We start from the raw sequence: 20,226 nt of genomic DNA on the forward strand, positions 1-20,226 counted from the left end.
TGGCGGGGTGGGGAAGCCGTGCTGCTTCTTTTGAACAGCAAAGGGTTTAAGGATGTGTGAGGTCAAACTTCAGGCAATTTAATTGCTATTTTGGCAGAAGGGAATGAATAAGTTGCTGCTTCTTGGTTACATTTTATGTTAGGTGGGGATGGAACCTGTTTAAGGCCTTATTTGCACGGGCAATTTTTGCCGCTTTTGGCCCTATTCCTCTTTGTGCTTTCTGCCGAATTTCCACCGCTCAACTCCCCCTTCAGAAACACCACATTGAAATCTGAAGGGGGAGTTAAGCGCCTGAAAGTCAGAACATGAAGAGGTACAGGGCCAAAAGTGGCAAAAATCGCCGAGCAAAAAAGGCTTAAACGTTCACAGGAAGTATGTGTCTGGTTCTCAGAAGAACACTAGTTGTTTTGGGAAGGGGGGAGGTCCCCTTTGGAGATGTTTGGCTGCTAGTGGTGTGGAACATCTTGGAGTTTTCAGTCATAATTATGGTAATATTTTGCTTTGACAGGGTTATTCTGACATCTGGGAAGACACTACTGAAATGTGTAGGTTCATTCTGTGCTGAAGAATGCGGCGCGAAGAGTAAAAGAATAATTTCATCTCCTGTTGGACTTGTTTACCACCCTGACAATGCTGATGAAGTATTCTGGAAGACTACAGATTGTGCTGTGCATTTTATATTAAATTTCAGAAACTGAACAGGGGAAAGCAGCACCCCAGATTCTGTAATTCTGGGTGTTTCTCTTCTAGGTCCACAGAGCAACCGTGTAGAGTTGGAAGTGGACGGTGTTGTGGTCATTGTATATTTGTGCTGGTGATTCATTCTTTGTGGCTAGAAGCTTTGCTGTACTTGTTTTTCCATTTACAGTCTGTCTAACCCTGGAAGACTGTGAATGGCAAACTGCACCTTATATGTACATTACTCCATTTGGTTGTTCCAGGGTGTTTGGAATCTACATAGCTGTCCTACTATCTGCCTGGGAACCGACCCACAAGTCTATATTTCTATGTAACTGTAAATCTTTCACCTGCTGCAGTATATACTAAAACCTTAACTAGGGGCTTCAGAGTCTGTTCCTTGGGGGATGCTGCTCTTGCACATGGGGTGCGGTTCTGCAGCAAAATGCAGTGGACTGGAGTTCCACTGCATTCATTCTGCAGTTCAAACACCTGATGAGCTACACTGTTGACTCAAACTGTTCTCTCTTACCTATGATGTATGCTCCTTCATCATCGTTACCGATTGCAGGGATTACACACAATTGCTATACTGACAACACTTCAGAGGTGCCCCTAAATGTTTTCAATGACTGGCCCACTTTAGTTTAGGAAGCAACTGGCAACTCACGGCAACACAGTAGAATAGCATGGGTGGTTGAGATTTGGTGAATACACCCGAAGTCTTTAATTGCAGTTGTACACCCACACCCCGACAAGCCATTTCCCCAAAATAGTGAACAGCTAGTAAGTTTGTACAATGCAACTGAGAACACAGCAAAGGATGGAGCAACAATTTACTACTATAAGGGTACAGCTGAGCCCAGTCATTCATGCCACCTCAGGTAGGATGTTGCTGCAGGGGTATCAAATTGGCCACAGGAGCGTCTTCTAAGCCCAGAGCACACGTTTCATTGCATAGTCACTCTTCACTGCAGCATCAACACATCTTATCAGGAAAGTAACTTTTGGAAACGAGTATTGGCATCAGATGCTAAACTTAAGCCAACTCACTGCTTACGGAAGATAAGGCACTTGTTATTTGCCGGCATCTCCACCTAGAAACAGAGCCCACAGTCAGTTCGCAGCTTACACTATACAGATGTGAGATCAGAAAGTGTTCGCATACAGTTGGCTCACAAGTGAGAGCCTGGCCCAGTGGCCACGTGTCACATCAGCAAAAGGACTTCCAAGCCAGCCCCCTCCTTCAACTATTGCCAGAGTACAACATACAATTTCAAGTAGGTACAGACCAGGCTGGACCGTATTATTGGAGAATTTCTCCAATTCATTGACAAACACACTTAAACGGGGCCTGCAACTGCTACAAAATCTAAGGCGCGTCTATGTTTGATACGGTTGCTCAGAGCCTTCTATGATCCAAATGGTGCCCCCCAAACCACCACGTGAACAAAGTATGTTCGCCTAGCTGGTCAGCCATTAGGAAAGAGGCCAGTTAATCAGAGCTGAAAATCAATACAGATATGCTGTGTTTGCCTACCCAAGCGAAACCTTTTCCAACATTTTAGAGGGAAGGAGCCACGTGCAAAACCTTAGCTAGGTATTCAGTCACTTGGAACTACAGGAGGTGGGGGGGAGATCACTGTGGCGCATCAGGGAATGTAGCTCCAGAGCAGAAGGTCAAACAAAAGGACTGACGATATAGCCAGGGAATCTTATTTTCTCTCCCAGCCCCGTGCCCGTCCATTTCCACCTACCATTCTCTCCAAACACATTCCATTGACCTCAGCAAGTTGCTGCAGGAAAGCCGTGTCCCGGAGGCCCCACGCTGGATTTCTGGAAAACAAAAAGAAAACCATGCGCTGGGGTCCAAAATAGCTAGAATCCACCCCCCATCCTGCCAACATGCTATTGCTAGGGAGTCCTGCCCTATCGCTAACACAAGATATGTAAGAGTCTACAACATGTAATGCTGGTTAATTATTACCTAGCCAACAACCATGGCGTGTGCCTCTATGTTCTAGCCCCTCTGAACATCAAACTGGTATTCTACTCAGAAACTTTACTGCTAACAACCACGTTAACTGGAGTCCCCCAAATGGGTATAGGCTCAGATGTCAAAGACTAATTCCATAACTACGCAGAACTGGCTATTGGTCAATGAAAACCACCAAGATAACTTCTTGCACAACCCCTTCCTGAGGCTGCCTCTAACCCAAGACTCCACCTCTATTCAGACTGCAGATGCATTATCACAGTTGAAAATTCTCTCCACAAATGCAAAAACTGGGAAGGGGGGGGCAGGGGGCACTGTTCTCTACTTCTGCTAGTTTTCTACTTTCAGAGTGATGCTTATGTAAAGGAACTTTCCAAGCCCCTGTGGTCCATTTTTGCTTCTGTTCCTCCATAAATCAAGCCTCTGAGCAGCTCTCACAAGACGCAAGCTGTAAGGATTTAAAGTTTTAAGTGCATGTTTCTTTAAATGCTTGGTAAGCTGTAGAAGAACGGGGGGGGGGGCGGGGTGAAAGAAGCAGGTGAGTGAGTGAGGGGATTGGTTGGTGACTGGGAGTATATGGGCAGGTGTGGGGCGAGAGAGTCCTCGGTTTGCAGTTAGAGTCAGCAGTCTACAGAGCCTGGAAAAGCAGTCTTCCGATTAGAAGCCCATGTACTACTGTGGAAAGCATTGAGATTCTAAGAGGAAATATTTATAGCAGACATATTAGGGACGGGTGGTGGAGAGTGCCCTCAAGTCATAGCTGACTTATGGAGACTCCTGGTGGGATTTTCATGGCAAGAGGTGGTTCGCCATTGCCTGCCTCTGTAACCCTGGTCTTCGTCAGCGGTCTCCCATCCAATTATTAACCAAGGCTGACCCTGCTTAGCTTCTGAGATCTGAAGCTATCCAGGTCAGGACATACTAGGGACTAGAGGGAGTCAAATCCTAACATTGTCAAGAGTATTATAAGAACGTGAGGGGAAGAAGCTGACAGAAACCTAAATTAAAAAGGAAGAGATTAACTGAGCAAAATAAAATAAAGACTGAACAAAGTACATTCTGAAGAGAAAGGAAGATTTAGAGAAAGAGGTGACTGAGAAATGAAATATTGTGACTCCTCAGTCTGAAGTTATTAACATACTCTGTTTTATTTACTGAAGACAAGTTGTTAACATCCTGAAACCAACACGCTACTTGTGCAAATAAAGTTTTATTTATTGCTAAACCTAATGTTATCTGCTATTACCATAGTCTCCCCTTCAGGACCACATTGTCCAGTGAAGGAGCCTTAGCACTTGGGCACAATACTACGGGAAAGGTTAATATCAGTTCGGGATCAGATGCCTGGTGGCCTCGTTACATACCCAGAGGGAGAGAGCAGCAACAATAAGGTTAAAGACGCATCATATTTAACCACACAATTAAAAGAGAGTAGTCTGACACAAGCCCTGCCCTGCTCTTACCTGAGCCTCAAAGTGGCATTGAAGTCCACGTTGCTCTGGGGGGTGATGCATCCATTCACGGAGTAAGGCTGTGGTGGACAGGTGAGCAACCAACATTAGACAAGTACACGCTGAGAAACAGGTCAGGGAAATGTTCCGACCATGCACACACAAACAGCCAAGGGAGAGCCACACCCATTTCAGGGAGGCCTTTTGGTAAAGAGAACACATGTAATGTATCTTTGATATGCTTACTAAACCCTGTACTTCTATGTACTTTTAATGACTTCTGTGAAGCTCACCAGCAAGTTAGGAAATGTACAGGATTTCCCTTACCTTTGCAACCGATTAAAAGTAACTGCAAAAGAGTAAATATATTGCCTTTTAATTAACAGTAATGGCTAAATATAACCTTTTAAGTCTACCTAGAGCAGTTAACAAGCACTATCAGATGTAATCACAGTGCACCAGTGTATGAGGTTACAAACATTTTTTGAGAACCAATCATTATCTACATGTTAGTATTATAATGGTGTATGTGACTGTTGCTGTCTATAAAAGATGCCCATACAGATAGCCTTTTGTTGAAGGAATTCTCAAGAACAGGATTTTTAGGTGAAATTTCTGTTAATGCATTTCCAAAGCATTTCATAGTTAAAATATTAATCTTTTAAAGCACACGTTTGGGAAATGCTGAAAGATCAATTTTTATTGCCTGCATAAAATAATTTACAGGATTAATTTGTATCTTTATATATTTTCTGATTGCTTGCCTTAATAAAAGAATTAGGCTTTATCAGGGGTCATTTTGTAGAAAGAGCTGCAGGAACTCATTAGCATAACTCATTAGCATATGCCACGCCCCTTGACCAGGCCGAAATGGCTGGGATTCGGCTGCTGCCAGAGGGGGGAGTGTTCCCCCACCTGGCAGTGACCCGATCAGGGCCGTCTTGGCCCCAATCCAGGCTGAAACAGGCCCCAAATGGCTATTTGGACCTGGATCAGGGCTGAAACAGCCCGGGCCAAGTCAGTGCCGCACTGGGGAGAGTTCCCCTGCCTGGCACCGACCCAATCCCAGCTGTTCCGGTCCTGATCCTAGTGGAAAAGGGGGCTAAAATGGCCAAAAATTGCCATTTTGGGCCCGGATCGGGGCTGAAATGGCTGGAATCGGGTTGGTGCCGGGCGGGGGAGGCTTCCCCTGTCCGGTACCGACCTGATCAGGACAGTTTCACCCGATCCAGGCCAAAAATGGCTGTTTGGGACTGGATCAGGGCCTAAACGGCTGGGATCGGGTTGGTGCCAGGCAGGGGAGTGTTCCCCCACCTGGCACTGACCCGATCCAGGCTGTTTCGGCCCTGATACGGGCCATTTCGGCGCTAATAGAGGCCTAAACGGCCCCAAATTTTTCAAAGTCAGGTGAGCAGGGCCACCTGACTGTTGGGGGAAGTACCGGAATGGCGTTCTGATACATTCCCCCTCCAAATGAGCCCTAAGCTTTATTTAAATAAAGACTAATAATTGTATGAAGTCTCTGCATGCTTGCTGAGAAAGGGGTTAAACACAAAACTCACTTAAATTTTGTACAGAAAGCTCTGTTGCTCTTTAATCAAGCCTTATTTTAACAGATCCTTTTGAGTCTTCTGAAGCCGCTGGCTTAAAAGACTAAATCTTACTAAATTAAGTGGTTCAGACACTCAAAGGGAATGCAGATTAATTAATTTCCTATAAGGAGCTGTAGTTTTCAAGTCTGGAAAGTCAAGGGAGCTTCGTCATGTTGCTATCTGACATATTTCGTAATTTGCCTTGACTCTCAATGAAAGTACTATACTAATAAACAAGAAAGATCCCAGTATGCATCTGAAATGAATCCCTGTGAAGCATAAGCTACAATTCACATTTAAAACAAAAAATTCTACTGGTAAGCGTTGGCTGCAATTTGTATTATGTTTACAGTGTCTTATTCCAGTGTGTGCTCAGGCATTTTTTATTTTGACTTTCGATGAGACAAGCTGGCCACAAACGAAACTAAGAACCAAGCAATCCAGTTTTAGGTCACTGCTCATTATATGCAATGTATTGTTGCGCATGCATCTTGGCAGTGCTCCACCATTCTCAACAAACAAGGCAAAGCATAAAACTAAGTCCATCCACCAGTGAAGATTCTCAACATTACCTGCCTGTGATGCACATCCCCTTAAGACAACCTACCCCGTATGTGATCATCACGGCACCGGGCTTCAGAAGCTTCCCAGCTCCTCTGAACAAGCCCTGCAAAGAGAGGAGAGAAACCCAATGCATACCTGAAAGAGTTTCCAAGATATTTGGGGGAACTGCAATGCACAAAGCTCCTTGTGTGTTACAGGGCTTTTTTTCAGCAGGAACGCAGTGGAACGGAGTTCCGGAACCTCTTGAAAATGGTCACATGTCTGGTGGCCCCACCCCCTGACCGCCAGACAGAGGGGGGTTTAGATTGCCCTCTGTGCTGCAGAGGGCAATCTGAACTCCCCTCTGTCTGGAGATCAGGGGGCGGGGCCACCAGACATGTCACCATTTTCTCTGAGGGCAACCCACTGAGTTCCACCACCTCTTTTCCCAGAAAAAAAGCCCTGGTGTGTTAAATGCCTTGGAGTACAACGATAGCTCTTTCCCAGCATCCTCCAGGAGCAGTGGGAAGCTAAGCAGACACAGGTCATCTTACGATTGAGGAGACCTGGGTTCAAATCCTCATACAGCTGTCTGAGTATTACTGTGGGCCAGTCACAGAGTTTCACCGTCGAGACAAAATGAGAAAAAACTTTGTGCACCCACCAACCTCTTTTTCAGGGGTGGGGGGAGGACAAGCAGGACCAGAGCTAGATGAATGGACAGTAAGTTAATTTTCAGGCTTGCTACCTTACATGCTCATCCCCTACCCATCTCAACACATGCGGAGGACACAGGCTGGCAGGCCACCACTCACCCTCTGGCGACACTCACCTTCCCCGTCCTTCACGAGGCTGCTTGACAGCAAAACAAACACACACTGCATATGGTCAGAGACAATATTACTGCTCCATAGGTGCCAAAACCAAAGCCGGTCCCCCCAAACAGGGTCTGTCACACTGAAGCCTGCCTATATCTACTCATGTATACGTCCTGCTGCGGATCCCTGAAAACAGAGCACAAGCAGCTGTATGGGAAGCTGAAGCCAACACTGTGTCCCCCCTCCCATTGCCGGTTTGGGTGCAGAAATCACACCAGAACAGAACTCCAGAACAAGAAGCGAACAGACCTGAAGGTGAAGCATGCCAAAAATTCAGTACGCTGTAAGCACATCCACTCATCCACCGCTAGATGGCACTCTAGCTGTATGAACAACAGATTTGCAGCCGCAAACTGCATTTAAAATAGAAAACTTTCCAGTATTAACATTTAGCATGAGAGCCAGTGGAGGAGAGGGAAGTGAAGTGGGATAGTTAGCGTGTTGGACTAGAACCGGGGAGACACGGCTTGCGCTAAAACTCTGATTCACAGGAGGCCAGTTCTCCTGTCTTGACCCTACCCTACCTTACAAGGAGGGGGGGGGGGGAATCACAATCACCATTCTATGTTCCTTGAAGGAAGTTCAGGATTTTAAAAATACGCACCAAATAAAATTACAAAGATATAAAATAAAGCTAATAGGTAAGACAGCAGACTTAAAAGTTGCCTGGCAAAGAAATCCAAGACAAGATCAAAGAACAAAAAACCTTACAAAATGAAGAAAAAAGAGGAACAGCTATAGGACTCCAAGAGAAGATCGTTCTATTACCTCTAAAGATCCCATTTCAAGTGGCCGATGGTTATGCCATGAAAATAAATAGCCAGCAGATTTGGAGCTTGATTTTGCATGGTAAAAGGGATCAACAAGGCTGATTCTGGGTGTGGGTATGACTGAATATTAACCAACAGGGAAGAATTGGTAGATGGGGTGAAGGTGGTGGGGACCTTGGTTGGGGGAAGTGAGCATCTCCTCCTTGAATTCCAGTTGCTGTGGGGGGGCCAAGGAAGTTTGTAGCCAGACTCGTAGGTTAGATTTTTGAGAGATGACCTTACTGGATCATGGGAACTCTGTCAACGTGACTTACTTGGATTTCAGTAAAGCTTTTGATACGGTTCCCCATGACATTCTAATGGGTAAACTGGAAGACTGTGGACTGGACTATAGGACAGTTCGGTGGATTTTTCAGTATTTTTATCAATGATCTGGATGAAGGGGTAAACAGGCTACTCATTAAATTTGCTGATGATACCAAATTGGGAAGAGTGGCAAACACCCAAGAAGATAAAAGTTAAAATTCAACAAGTCCTGAATACTCTGGAGAAGTGGGCGGTTGTGAACAGGATGCAATTAATCATAAATAAGTGCACAGTATTACATCTGGGCCACAAAAACATGAAGCACAAATACAGGACGGGGGATACACTTCTGGGTAGTAGTGTATGTGAAAGAGATCTTGGAGTAAGAGTGGACTGTAAACTAAATATGAGCAGTCAGTGTGATGCAGTGGCAAAAAAGGCAAACTCAGTCTTGGGTTGTATCAAAAAGGCTATTGCATCGAAATCGCAGGAGGTCATAGAGTCCCTCTCTATACTGCCTTGGTCAGGCCGCACCTGGAGTACTGTGTGCAGTTCTGGAGGCCTCACTTCAGAAAGGATGTGGACAAAATGGAAAGGGTGCAGAAGAGAGCGACAAGGATGATCAGGGGTCTGGAGACTGAGCCCTACGAGGAAAGGCTGAGGGCCTTGTGAATCATCCAGCCTCTTCTTGAAAACTGCCAGTGAGGGGGAGCTCACCACCTCCCTAGGCAGCTGATTCCACCTTTGAACTACTCTGACCGTGAAAAGGTTTTTCCTAATATCCAGCCGGTACCTTTCTGCATGTAATTTAAGCCCATTGCTTCTAGTCCTGTCCTCTGCTGCCAACTGGAACAGCTCCTTGCCCTCCTCCGAATGACAGCCTTGCAAATATTTAAAGAGAGCAATCATGTCCCCCTTCAACCTCCTCCAAACTAAACAATATTTGTCAGGGATGCTTTAGGCTCATCCTGCATTGGGCAGGGGGTTGGACTAGAAGGTCTGTATAGCCCCTTCCAACTCTGTGATTCTGTGAACTCTCATCCAACATGGCACTCCGCTCCCTTCCGTTCTTGCGAAGAACCCTGCCAGGTAGGTTAAAGCTAAGAACACATATAGCAGTAGAATGACCAGAGGCCTAGGGACAAACACGTTTACCCACTTCCATCCTTCCAGTTGTCCTATGAAAGAAAGGAAGGCCATTTCCATTTATTGTTTTAAAAGTTTGTACCCCACCCAACCTTTCCTTTGGGGCATATTCTCGTTTTAAAACATTCACAGAATGAGAGAAGCCCAGGGGCACCCCCTACCGACGCAGACAGAAAGGCCTGAACTACACCTCATTAAATGCACCAAAGCATAAAATGGCTAGCCAACACCTCCATAAAGAAGTCAAGACACAGTGATGCCACCACCTTCTCGAGGAGCTCATCCCAAAAGGGGAAAGCTACTATGGAAAAAGGCCAGCCTCTGGCCTGCCCTATCTGGAAGGGGGATTTCTTAACATGGCAAACCCTACTACAATTATGGACCACGTGGAGATGAGACAAAGGCAAGAGGAGTTGCCAGCAGCAGCCAGCTTGGAAGGCCGAGGCCATTTACATTTGGCACGTCCAAGCCAACTTCAACCTTTCCGTTTTGCTTCTCAAAACGTAATCCCACTACAGATGACACGACAAACCTAAGAGTCATGTGGATACCAGGAAAACCCTGCCACTGCCCTCCCCCCACACACAACCGCCAAGTCGCAAACATGCAGCCTGTGTGTGTGTGTGTGTGTGTAAAAGGAACTGTATGTGCACAGGCCCACATCCTGCACCTGGGAACAGCAACTACTACTATTCCTACAAAAGGTTTCCGGTTGCAAGAAGGACCACACGTGCAAGCACGTCCTGCGAAACAAAGTATGCCTGGCCAAATGCAGTTGTTATGCAAGCTGAAAGGGCAAAACCACAGATACGTAATCTTAACTCTACAGTCTCCCATCAGCAGCCAACCAGGAATGGTCCCTCCCTCACTCCCTTCTACGGTAACCAGAGGGGAGCAACACAGAATGGAAGTTCAGCACCAGCTTCACACACATTCCAGCATAACCTTTCACAAACCAGAACTCACTACAGACCTGTGAAGCCCTCCGTCATTAGGCAGATAACACAGCAACAAAAAGGTGGGCAGGAGAGGGAGGTTACCAACGCCCCAAGAACCCGCTTTAAACAGGATCAAATCAATGCCCCCAGTGTGGGCAAAGTCCACTCCACCGCTCCCAACAGCAAATAGACAAAAGTCGGACTTAAGTTAACATTACATCTCATCTATTAAACTGCATGGGCACACATAAGGAGATCCAGCTATTAGAGTATTCAGGGATACCAGAACCAATACACACCTGCGGCAGGTAGGATGTGCTAAGATCTTAGCATCTGTAATGAACAAGAATTCCCCAGTCCTCTTTTTGGGTGGGGGGGGGGGTGCATGCAAGAGATAGTACTGGGAGTCCTGAATGAATGCTACTCTCACACTTCTCTGCACAGTTTTTCTTTGCAGTTTGTCTGTAGGACAGTATCAGGTAGATCTTCCATGTCAGAGTTTGTCTATTTACTCCTTGGCGGAGGAACAGAGCCACCTGACGTAGAGTGCCAAAGGGACTCTCGGGAGGGTAGAACGCAAACACTCGGGAAGGGAGAAGCAAAGAAAAATCTACGGTATACCCCAGTCCGGTGATGGTGAGCACCCAGCACTCTGATATTATCGCTGCTTTGGCAGGGAGAGGCTGAAAAGAGGCAGAGGCAGAGAAAAGACATAAAGTAGTTGCAAAATTCTCAAACCGCTGACTCAGTGCCCGAGAAGTCTTTGGTGTGGTTCATGGGGAGAGGCATTTTGAGGACTATCAAGGACTTGTGGGAGGAGAAAGGCCCATGGAAAGAGGAGTTGTCTTAAGCCAGATGGGTAGAGCACCAGCATTTAGTTGTGGGATTCTTCCCTCTTGGCATCTGTCTCTCAAAGGAGGAAGACAAAGGACCTTTTGAGTACCCCATGGGTCTGACCAGCATCCTTTCAAACATTTCACCCATCTTCTCACTCGAGGAACTGTTCAATTCTCCCACAGCCTTTGGGTGATAAAGTCAATCGCAGTCAAGTGTGCCCGTACAAATGGTCACAGCAGGGCCCTTTTCACACTGCTTACCTGCTCCCGGAACGTTGCGAAATATCACGCAAAAAAAGCGAAAGATAGCGTCTTCTCGTGAGAGTTTTGCGTAACATCGCGCAAAACTCTCACGAGAAGACGCTATCTTCCGCGTTTTTTGCGCGATATTTCACAATGTTCCGGGAGCAGGTAAGCAGTGTGAAACGGGCCCTGGTGTCCAACCCCTTCATCTGCCATATGTTTAGTGGTGACCAGGTGTGGACATGCATGGAGTACGCCATTCCATCTTACTTGCTCTAAACATGACCAAGGAGAGGAGAGCCCTTCGTTACAAAGTGATCATAGCATTGCTCAAAAAGGTGCACAACCTGCCTGCCCTCAAAAACTCATGGAACATTCCTGCTATACCTTATACAGATTTTCGATTCGTTTCCACGTTGCAGGAGCAGGGACTGTTTTTTAGCCAAGGTTTTATGGTAAGGTTCAGCGATATTAGCCCATGTGCAATCTCAAAGACTGCATCATCTTCTTGAGAATGCTGCCGTACTGGTGAACTGCTCAACCGGAGGGACCCCAAGATCTGACCACACTGGACCATGAGGAATATGATGCCTCGCTAGTGTCACGGGCTGGGCCAGCCCAAGCAGGGTGGTTCAAGTCCAAACCCTAATGGCAGAGTCTGAGGGGAGTTCCAAGAGCAAAAGCCAGGTCAAACCGGTGGTCAGAGCACAAGGTAACGCCAGGAGTGAGTCCAGAGTCCAAGAGCAAGGTCAGATACAATCCAAGGTCATTTACCGGTAGTGTCAGGTCCAAAAGCAGGCACAGGCACGGGCAAGGTTCACAGAACACGGAGTGGTTGCAGGCAATCGACACGTTGCTTCCATGCCCGGCAGTTCCTCCAGACTGGCTCTTATAGCCAGGCGTGGTTCTCAGCCAGCTGCTGGGGCTCCATCCTGACACTACTCATCATCACTCTCCAGCAGCTGGCGTTGGCTCAAGAGGCGAGCACTGCGCCGTCTCTCCTGCAGTTCCAGTCTCTGGCGCTGCCTGCGGCGTTCCTTGGGCGTGGGTGAACCTGGGGGGGTGGAGGCTCTTGGCTGCGCTGCACCTGTAGAAGTCCCTGGCTGAGTTTCCCCTGTGGTGTAGGAGCTAGAGGGTGCTGGTGTCTCAGCTGCTGGCTGCAAGCTCTGATCAGCCAGCAGCTGTTGCTCCTGATTGCTGGCTTCTGCTGAATCAGGGCTAGGGTTGGCTACACAGGGCTCCTCTTCTCCTGAGGAGTCCTGGCTGGCTACACGAGGCTCCTCTCCTCCAGAGGAGACCTCACTCTCAGACTGGGCCATGACACCTAGAATTGTCCAAATCCAAAGAGACTTTTCTCCTACTTAGACGACAAGGAGACAGGAGAGTGCTGGGTGGAACACAAGGAGGCTCGCTGAACAGCTGTCCACGATGCGGCAGATCAGAATCCCAAAGATACACTTGAGAGTCAGGGTCTCCTGTGGGTGCCAGGCTGCACACGGACGAAATCAGCAGCAGCCCATACACGGGCTTTCTCTACGGTGGCCTCTTCCACGTGGAATGGCCTGCCTGAGGTCAGGGGAGCTCCCACTCTCCTAGCTTTCTGCAAATGATGCAAAACCGAACTATTCAAAAAGGCTTTTTACTCAAATGGGAGGGCTGTATTTACAGGGAGAGGGTCTCAGATGCTTCGCTAATGAGTTAGGGACCATAGACTTCATCACTATATTGCCTTACATATTATCTATTGCTTTAAATATGTACTTCTATGTACTACCTGTGCTTCATGTTGTCTAATGTCAGTCCCAGAACTGATTATGTTCTGTTTCAATATTCCTTCTACTCTGTATTGGATTCTTGCTAATGTTATGTCTTTTTAAACTTGTATCTATTTACCCTATGGCATTGTTTATGGAAATGTCCTTGATACTGATTGTACTAATCTCATACTGTGTAATCTGCCTAGAGTCTCAGTGAGAAAGGCGGACTATAAATGACATTGATGATGATGATAATGATGATGATAATAAGGCAAAGCCAGTGGAAAAATCCTCCCGAAGTGTCCTTGTGGAGACCGGGAGCAACAGTATTGAGACTGAGACCCGAATTGGGATTGATCCCCACTAGATGAAGAACGGGAATCCCTGGACAGAGACCAGGACCCATGAGAATGGGCCCAAAGGTTGGGGAGGACAATTGCCAAACTCAGGAAGAAGATGGCCAGTGACTGAAAGGCCGAAGGACAAAGAGGGAAGTCCGCAATCTGGCCACCTGACACTGACCTGATATTTGCTCAATCTAGGGGACGGCCAGTTTGGACCCAGGACCAGTACTGAATCTCTTGCATCTGTTTACAGTCCCAGGCAAAGAGCCCAGGCTGTTCTTCCCACCACTGAGGGGAAAAGGAACAATCCCTCTTCGAAGACTTACAAGCAATCCTGCTCATATGAGTCGGTTTCAAGAACGACCCTTCACCGCAGGCTCAAAGAAGGACGAGTAAGGCAAAAGCAGTCACCAAAGCACCACAATGCTTTACAGTTTCATCACAGGTCACAAAGGCCTTTTCCTTCCACTGAGCAGCCTGCACTGGCAAGAGGAATCTACTTTGTGACATTCTCCCCCCAAAAAGGAGGCAGCAATCACAGTTATCTGAAGAAGGAAATTTCCACCATGTCAACAACAGTCTGTTGGACAACCGGTGTCACTTATCATAAGTTTCCAGAACAACACCATCGCAGAAGGAACATAACTAGGCTGGAAGGCGTGGTCCAGTCCTCGGCTGCATCCCTGAGAGGAAGATGTTCACAGCTAGAAGGAAATCTTTTTAGCGCTCATCCTAAAGGGAATACGGTTGTTTCCACTGCACTGTTCTCTGTATATCTTACACTGTTTTTACTGTATTGTACTCCAGTTTGGAACTGTATTTTATTCCACAGCTTGTATTGCATTCCTTTCAATGGTGTAAGCTGCTGTTCTTCTCCGCCAAAAAGGCTGACTATAAATGAAGTCTACAAAAAATAAGTAACAGCTGCCTCTGTAGGGATGAGCGTGACAACCAGCTTGTGCCTATCTGTAAGCCCCATGGCGGCAGCCTCTCCCTTTGCCTAACCTCTTCCAAAACACATTCCCAGGGTAGATATGCACCTGCCTCAGGGTGCACATTATGTGCTAGATTTTCCACATACTGCGTGCCACGATCAAAAGCCCTGCTTCGATATCCTACAGAATCAAGCCACGAAGCTTTTCCTGCATAGCTGCTAACTGTGGGGAGGGGGCCAGAGGTAAGGGTTACTTCTGAGTTTCAGAAAGCATCAAGCCCCTGCCCATCTAAGAGTTCCATGCAACCATACAACTGCCAACATGGAGAGGTTGCATGTAGCCTTCTCTCAGATATGCAAGTGTTGTACAGGAAAGGAGTGGGTGGAGAAGGAAAAGCATGCAACCTCTCCCTTCCCGGCAATGTGGTGCTCTCCACAAACAGCTTCTGTCCCTCTGTCAAGTGTCTGGGGTGCAGCGCACACCATGCCCCCCTCCCCTATAAAGTCTCTCCGTCTCCCAGCTGCGCTGCTGCTTGGGGAATGAACAGATGGTGGCACCCTTGGGGGCCAGAGCAGAAAACCCATTCCCAGGGCTTTTATTCAGCAGGAACACGGTGGAACGGAGTTCTGGAACCTTTGGAAAATGGTCACATGGCTGGTGGCCCCACCCCCTGATCTCCAGACAGAGGGGAGTTTGGACTGCCCTCCGCGCTGCCAAGGGCAATCTCAACTCCCCTCTGTCTGGAGATCAGGGGGTGAGGCCACCAGCCATGTGACCATTTTCTCCGAGGGCAACCCACTGAGTTCCACCACCTCTTTTCCCAGAAAAAAAGCCCTGCCCATTCCCATTTGTTTATTCACTTCCTCGGTCATCCACCGTTCTTGCCGAGACTCAGGGCAACACATATATTAACAAAGAGAAAACAGCGCAACAAAGAGTAGTATATTACATATCACAAGCAACGGCACAAAAAAACGACTGAATCGTTAGGCAATGGACAATGTGATAAAATGGGGTTCTTTCAGAAAAAGAATGAAACACAAATAGTATGGTATACAATAGTATACAATAGGAAGAAGGAGAAAAGGTGTTCCAGGGCTACGGATGGGGGCCTCTGGCACTTGAATCCTCAGCCCGTTTCCTCGGCTGTCTCAGAGCCAAGCTACAAGTGACGCCTGACACAGTTTGGACACTTGTCAGCTTCCCTCAAGTTTTGATGGGAAATGTAGGCGTCCTGGTTTTACAGCTTGGCTCTCCATTACAGCCGCAAGACCAGGATGCCTACATTTCCCATCAAAACTTGAGGGAAGCTGACAAGTGTCCAAACTGTGTCAGGCGTCACTTGTAGCTTGGCTCCTTGCTCTTTGAGGAGACAGAGGATGATGACATCCTCAGACCCCGCCCCCAAGCTCTAGAGGCCGAGAACCCTCCTCTCTGCGGACGATGATTCTCCAGGATCACAGTCCACTGCCCCTTTGCTAGCTCTCCCACAGCTGTCGAGGTGCTAGCAGTGACCTCGAGAGCAGCTGGGCCTCACATACTTTGGGAGGCCCCAGGAGGAAACCCAAGTCTCCGAGTGGCAAAGAGAAGCTCCAGGTTGTTCTGTCCTCATGCAAGATTCAGTCAGCAAGAAAGGCAGCAGAGACCCAACTGTTCCTCCTGAGGCCCACCACAGGCAAAGGTGCTTTGTGGAAGCATGGCTGAAATGGGCTCAGGCTCCAGCTTCTAGTATACGCTGTGGAATGGCAGAAATGTGCAGTTCTTAGACCGTAACCATCATTATGACTGGCTGCCCACCTCACAAATATAACTAAGAGCTTGCCTATAAAACTGAGAATGAACGTCAGAAGGGGTTCATTCTAGAGGCCACGCTGGTTTTTGACCCAACAGCTCAACAGGAGTCATGTGCTGGGTCATTACCATGGACGGATCGCAGCACATCTTTGTGAGAGGCACTGACTTCGCAAAGAGGCCTCTGGTATGTGAAATTTATGCCAGAACTGAAACATGTCAGCCTTTAAGGTACCACAGGATTCCCATTTATTTTTTGAGAAAAGATATTAAGAGAGAACAGTCGCTCTGCTGAGTCACGCCAAAGATCCATCTAGACCAAACACCCCACTGGCAACAGTCTCAAGCCAGACGCCACCAGACCAGCATGTTATTTGTCATCTCACATCCTTTCATCAAAAGGAAACGGCCACGGAACATGAAGGATCTATTTAGCTCTCCGTGCTACTAACAAGAGACATCAATAAGACGGACTCATTTGATCTGTCTCCCCGCCATTTTATCTTCCCAACCGCTGTGTGAGACAGGCAAGGCTAAGAGACGGCAACTGGCCGAAGGTCATCTAAGGACCTTCATGGCAGAACGGGGATGTGAACCCAGGTACCCCAGTTCCTAGTCCAAAGCTCCAAGCAAAACACTGAGCTGCATGCAGAGAAGTGACGTGGGTGAAATCAACAGGGGCCCTGAGGAACAACCTGCCTGAGGAGGTCAGGAGAGCCCCCATTCTCTTAGCTTTCTGCAAACAATCAAAACTGAATTATTCAAAAAGGCTTTTGCATTGTAGGGAGGGGGTCTCAGATGCTTCGCTAATGAGTTAAGGACCACAGACTTCACCACTATGATGGCTTATGTAATATCTGTTGTTTTAAACATATGCTCCTGTGAGCAACCTGTGATTCATGCTGTCTAACGTCAGCCCTAGAATTGCTTATGTTCTGTTTTAGCATTTCTTCCAACTATACTGGATTCTTACTAATGCCATGTCTTTGTAAACTTGTGTTTATTTACCCTATGGCATTGTTTATGGAAACGTCCTTGAAATTGCCTGTACTAATCTCACACTGTGTAATCTGCCTAGAGTCTCAGTGAGAAAGGCGGACTATAAATGACATAAATAAAATAAAAATAAATACTTCTTTCTTAAAAGAAGGTGAAAATTCAGGGGATAAGCCTAGAATGTTCTGTTGGATCCCGCCATGACCAGAGCCCCGAATCCCTCAACAGGGCCAGTGGAGGAGAAGGAGCCTCTCACCTCGGTACAGCTCACGTCTGAAATGTGAATCATGTTGATGTTGACGATGAGATCCAGGGAGGTGGGCTTCAGCCCCCACGTCTCCCAGCTCTTGGATGAGTCTAGGTAAATCGGCGGTTTGACATTCGGGAGGCAGAGTGCACTGGTTAAGGCAGAAATGCTACAAGACAAAAACAGAAAGGAGGACCCAGAGACTGGTCAGACCAGCTTGTAGAAGACGCAAGTGTGACCACCTTCCACTCCAGGAAATCTGCTACTATTCCCCTAACGGGGAAAGCAGGCCACAAGGGTCACACTCAACCAGCACAAAAGGGTAGCCAGTGTAGTGGGCATCACTAACAGATTCATCACCCAGTGAAATAAATCTTTTGTTAATCAATTGTACAGGATTTCAGACAAAAAAGTAGTCATTTTGGCATATTTCTGAATAACCAAGATGTGTTTAATGTATGGTCTAATCAGCCCCTTGCAATCTCCAACAGATGCTAGAACACACTGAACCTTCCTTCCTTGGTGAACACCATTATAAAGGGGAAAAGGGGGTCCAGTGACACTTTAAAGACTACAGCCTGGTTTTTGGCCATCTGGTACAACCGCTCTGGCTCCATCATTAACTGAATTAAGATCCAAGTCCAGGACCGCTAAACTGATCCGACCCTGCTTGTAAATGCACTAAACTTTATTCCAGCCAAAGCTTTGGTGGACTACAGCTTCCTCCTCTGTGCACAGTAAGTGACCTAGGAAGACCATGAATGAAAATTAGACGGCAGGGTCAAGGGACTGTAAAAGGCAGCAGTACTGGGTGAAATACAATTACATGAAATCCAAATTTTAATCAAGACAAACAGAGATTGGTTTTAGTAGGTTCCAGGTGTTCACCTCCTTAGCAAAACTAGAGACTTATGTCTGAACTGGACTGGATCTACACTGGACATGCTGACACCAAAGCTCCCTAGTACAGTGTGCCTGTGTCTGTTCATCTGCACAATTTCATTGTATTGTTAAATATTTGTCTATACGTTTTAAAGTAGGGTTGCCAGCCTCCAGGTAGTGACTGGAGTTCTCCCAGAATTACAACTGGTCTCCAGGCCACAGAGATCATTTCACCTGGAGAAAATGGCTACTTTGGGGGGGGGGTGGACTCTATGGAATTATGCCATGCCAAGGCCCTTTCCCTCCCCAAACCCCACTTTCTCCAGGTTTCACCCCCCAGATCTCCAGGAATTTCCCAACTTGGAGCTGGCAACCCTATTTTAAAGGCTGCGTCTAACATGTTAAATGCCTTGATGTCTGCTGCCTTAGGAGAACCCTGTTTGGGTAGGAAAGTGATTTAAATAAATAAATAAGCCAGTTGCCACCCGGATGTCAAACTCAAGCCTCATCCAGAGCCCCTTCCCTACTTTGCCAGGCACCTGACTTTATACCCAAATCCAATCCGACCCAGAAAGGCACAGAGGCTGCTCCTCAGACTGGAGCTCGACAAACCAGTCCATTGCCAGTGCGCCGGGGAATGCCCTGTGGGCCTTTGAATGGGCTGCACGGGAACAGAACAGGCCCCCGACCTCATTAGGTCTCAAGCTACGCAGGGTCAGCCTTGGTTAGTAATTGGATGGGAGATCTCCAGCAAAGACCGGGGTTGCAGAGGCAGGCAAGAGCAAACCACCTCTGTTAGTCTCTTGCCATGAAAACCCCGCCAGGGGTCGCTATAAGTCAGCTATGACTTGAGGGCACGCTCCACACACACACACACACACACACACACACCCGAAGCAGGCAGCAAGCGGGGCGCAGGCCAAACTGGGAAAGGCTCGCTGCGTTTCTCCTCCAACACAGGCGGGCTCCGTCCCAGCCAACCCCCAGAACCGCCGCGGAGTCCCAAACCGGGCCACCGCCGCTCGGCTCGCATTGCGCCCAGCTCAGCCCCGCCCCGCCCCGCCCGCGCCGCCGCTTCCTCCCCCGGCGAAGGGCGCGCTCGGGGGCATGGGGGGCGCACCTCTGCAGGCAGGCCGGGTCCAGCTCGGAGGGCTGCCACCGCGCGTTGGGCAGGGCGCGGGCGAAGTGGGCGGCGTGCTGCCCGGAGCCCGAGGCCACCTCTAGCGCCTCCAGCTGCCGCGGCGCGGGGCTCACGTACTGCCGCAGGACCCCCAGGATGGGCTCCTTGTTCCGGTCGGCCGCCGTTGTGCCCATCATGGCCAAGCTTTGGCGAGCCCCCGGGGCGAAGGCGCAGAAGGGACGCCGCGGTGTCCAGGGGCAGAAGGCAGCCCGGGAAAGACTACGTCTCCCAGAACGCATCGCTCAAGTGGCCCTGGTGCCCCGCCTCCTTAGCCATAACGGGGCGGAGCATAGAATCAGAGGGTTGGGGGGGGCGGATCTTCAGGCTCATCTAGTCCAACCCCCTGCACCGTGCAGACTTCATTGCAAGCAAGCCCCATTAAATGCAAAGAGAGTTATTCCCTTGCAGGCGTCTTTAGGACTTGCTGCCTAAGACGCACCGGAGCTCCTGTTGCAACCAAAAACGAATCAAGACTTTAAAAGGGAACAATAAAGGCGCCAGTCCCCAGGAGGAGCCCGCGTTCTGCCCCCACCCCAATGCAGAGAGCCTGGATCCCGTGCACGGCGCCAGAAAGACCCCGTCCTGTCCATGACGAGCCTGTCCATGACGAGCCTAAGAGATCTGCAAGCAGCCATGGCATTGTATTGTCGAAGGCTTTCACGGCCGGAGAACGATGGTTGTTGGGGGTTTTCCGGGCTGTATTGCCGTGGTCTTGCC

The 20,226-nt window shown here is 48.2% G+C and overlaps 1 protein-coding gene across 1 annotated transcript; it reads right to left on the reverse strand.

Annotated features, from left to right (window-relative positions):
* Window positions 1-1,372: 1,372 nt before the first annotated feature.
* Window positions 1,373-19,738, reverse strand: METTL26 (methyltransferase like 26). The gene is made up of 6 exons (XM_054992242.1): window positions 19,450-19,738; window positions 17,457-17,616; window positions 6,325-6,384; window positions 4,138-4,205; window positions 2,436-2,514; window positions 1,373-1,775 (listed from the first exon to the last, which is right to left on the reverse strand). The coding sequence occupies exons 1-6, from the start codon at window positions 19,644-19,646 to the stop codon at window positions 1,728-1,730; spliced, it is 612 nt and encodes a 203-aa protein (XP_054848217.1). The 5' UTR covers window positions 19,647-19,738; the 3' UTR covers window positions 1,373-1,727.
* Window positions 19,739-20,226: the final 488 nt, after the last annotated feature.

This window comes from Eublepharis macularius, chromosome 12 (assembly GCF_028583425.1).
Source record: "Eublepharis macularius isolate TG4126 chromosome 12, MPM_Emac_v1.0, whole genome shotgun sequence".
Lineage (NCBI taxonomy): Eukaryota > Metazoa > Chordata > Lepidosauria > Squamata > Eublepharidae > Eublepharis > Eublepharis macularius.

Coding starts and splice junctions, on each gene's coding strand:
- METTL26 (XM_054992242.1), bottom strand. CDS start 19,646: ATGATGGGCACAACGGCGGCCGACCGGAACAAGGAGCCCATCCTGGGG. Junction 6,385..17,456: donor CAGACGTGAGCTGTACCGAG/GTGAGAGGCTCC, acceptor CTCTCTTTGCAG/GGCTTGTTCAGAGGAGCTGG. Junction 1,776..2,435: donor GAATGTGTTTGGAGAGAATG/GTAGGTGGAAAT, acceptor CTCTGTTTCTAG/GTGGAGATGCCGGCAAATAA.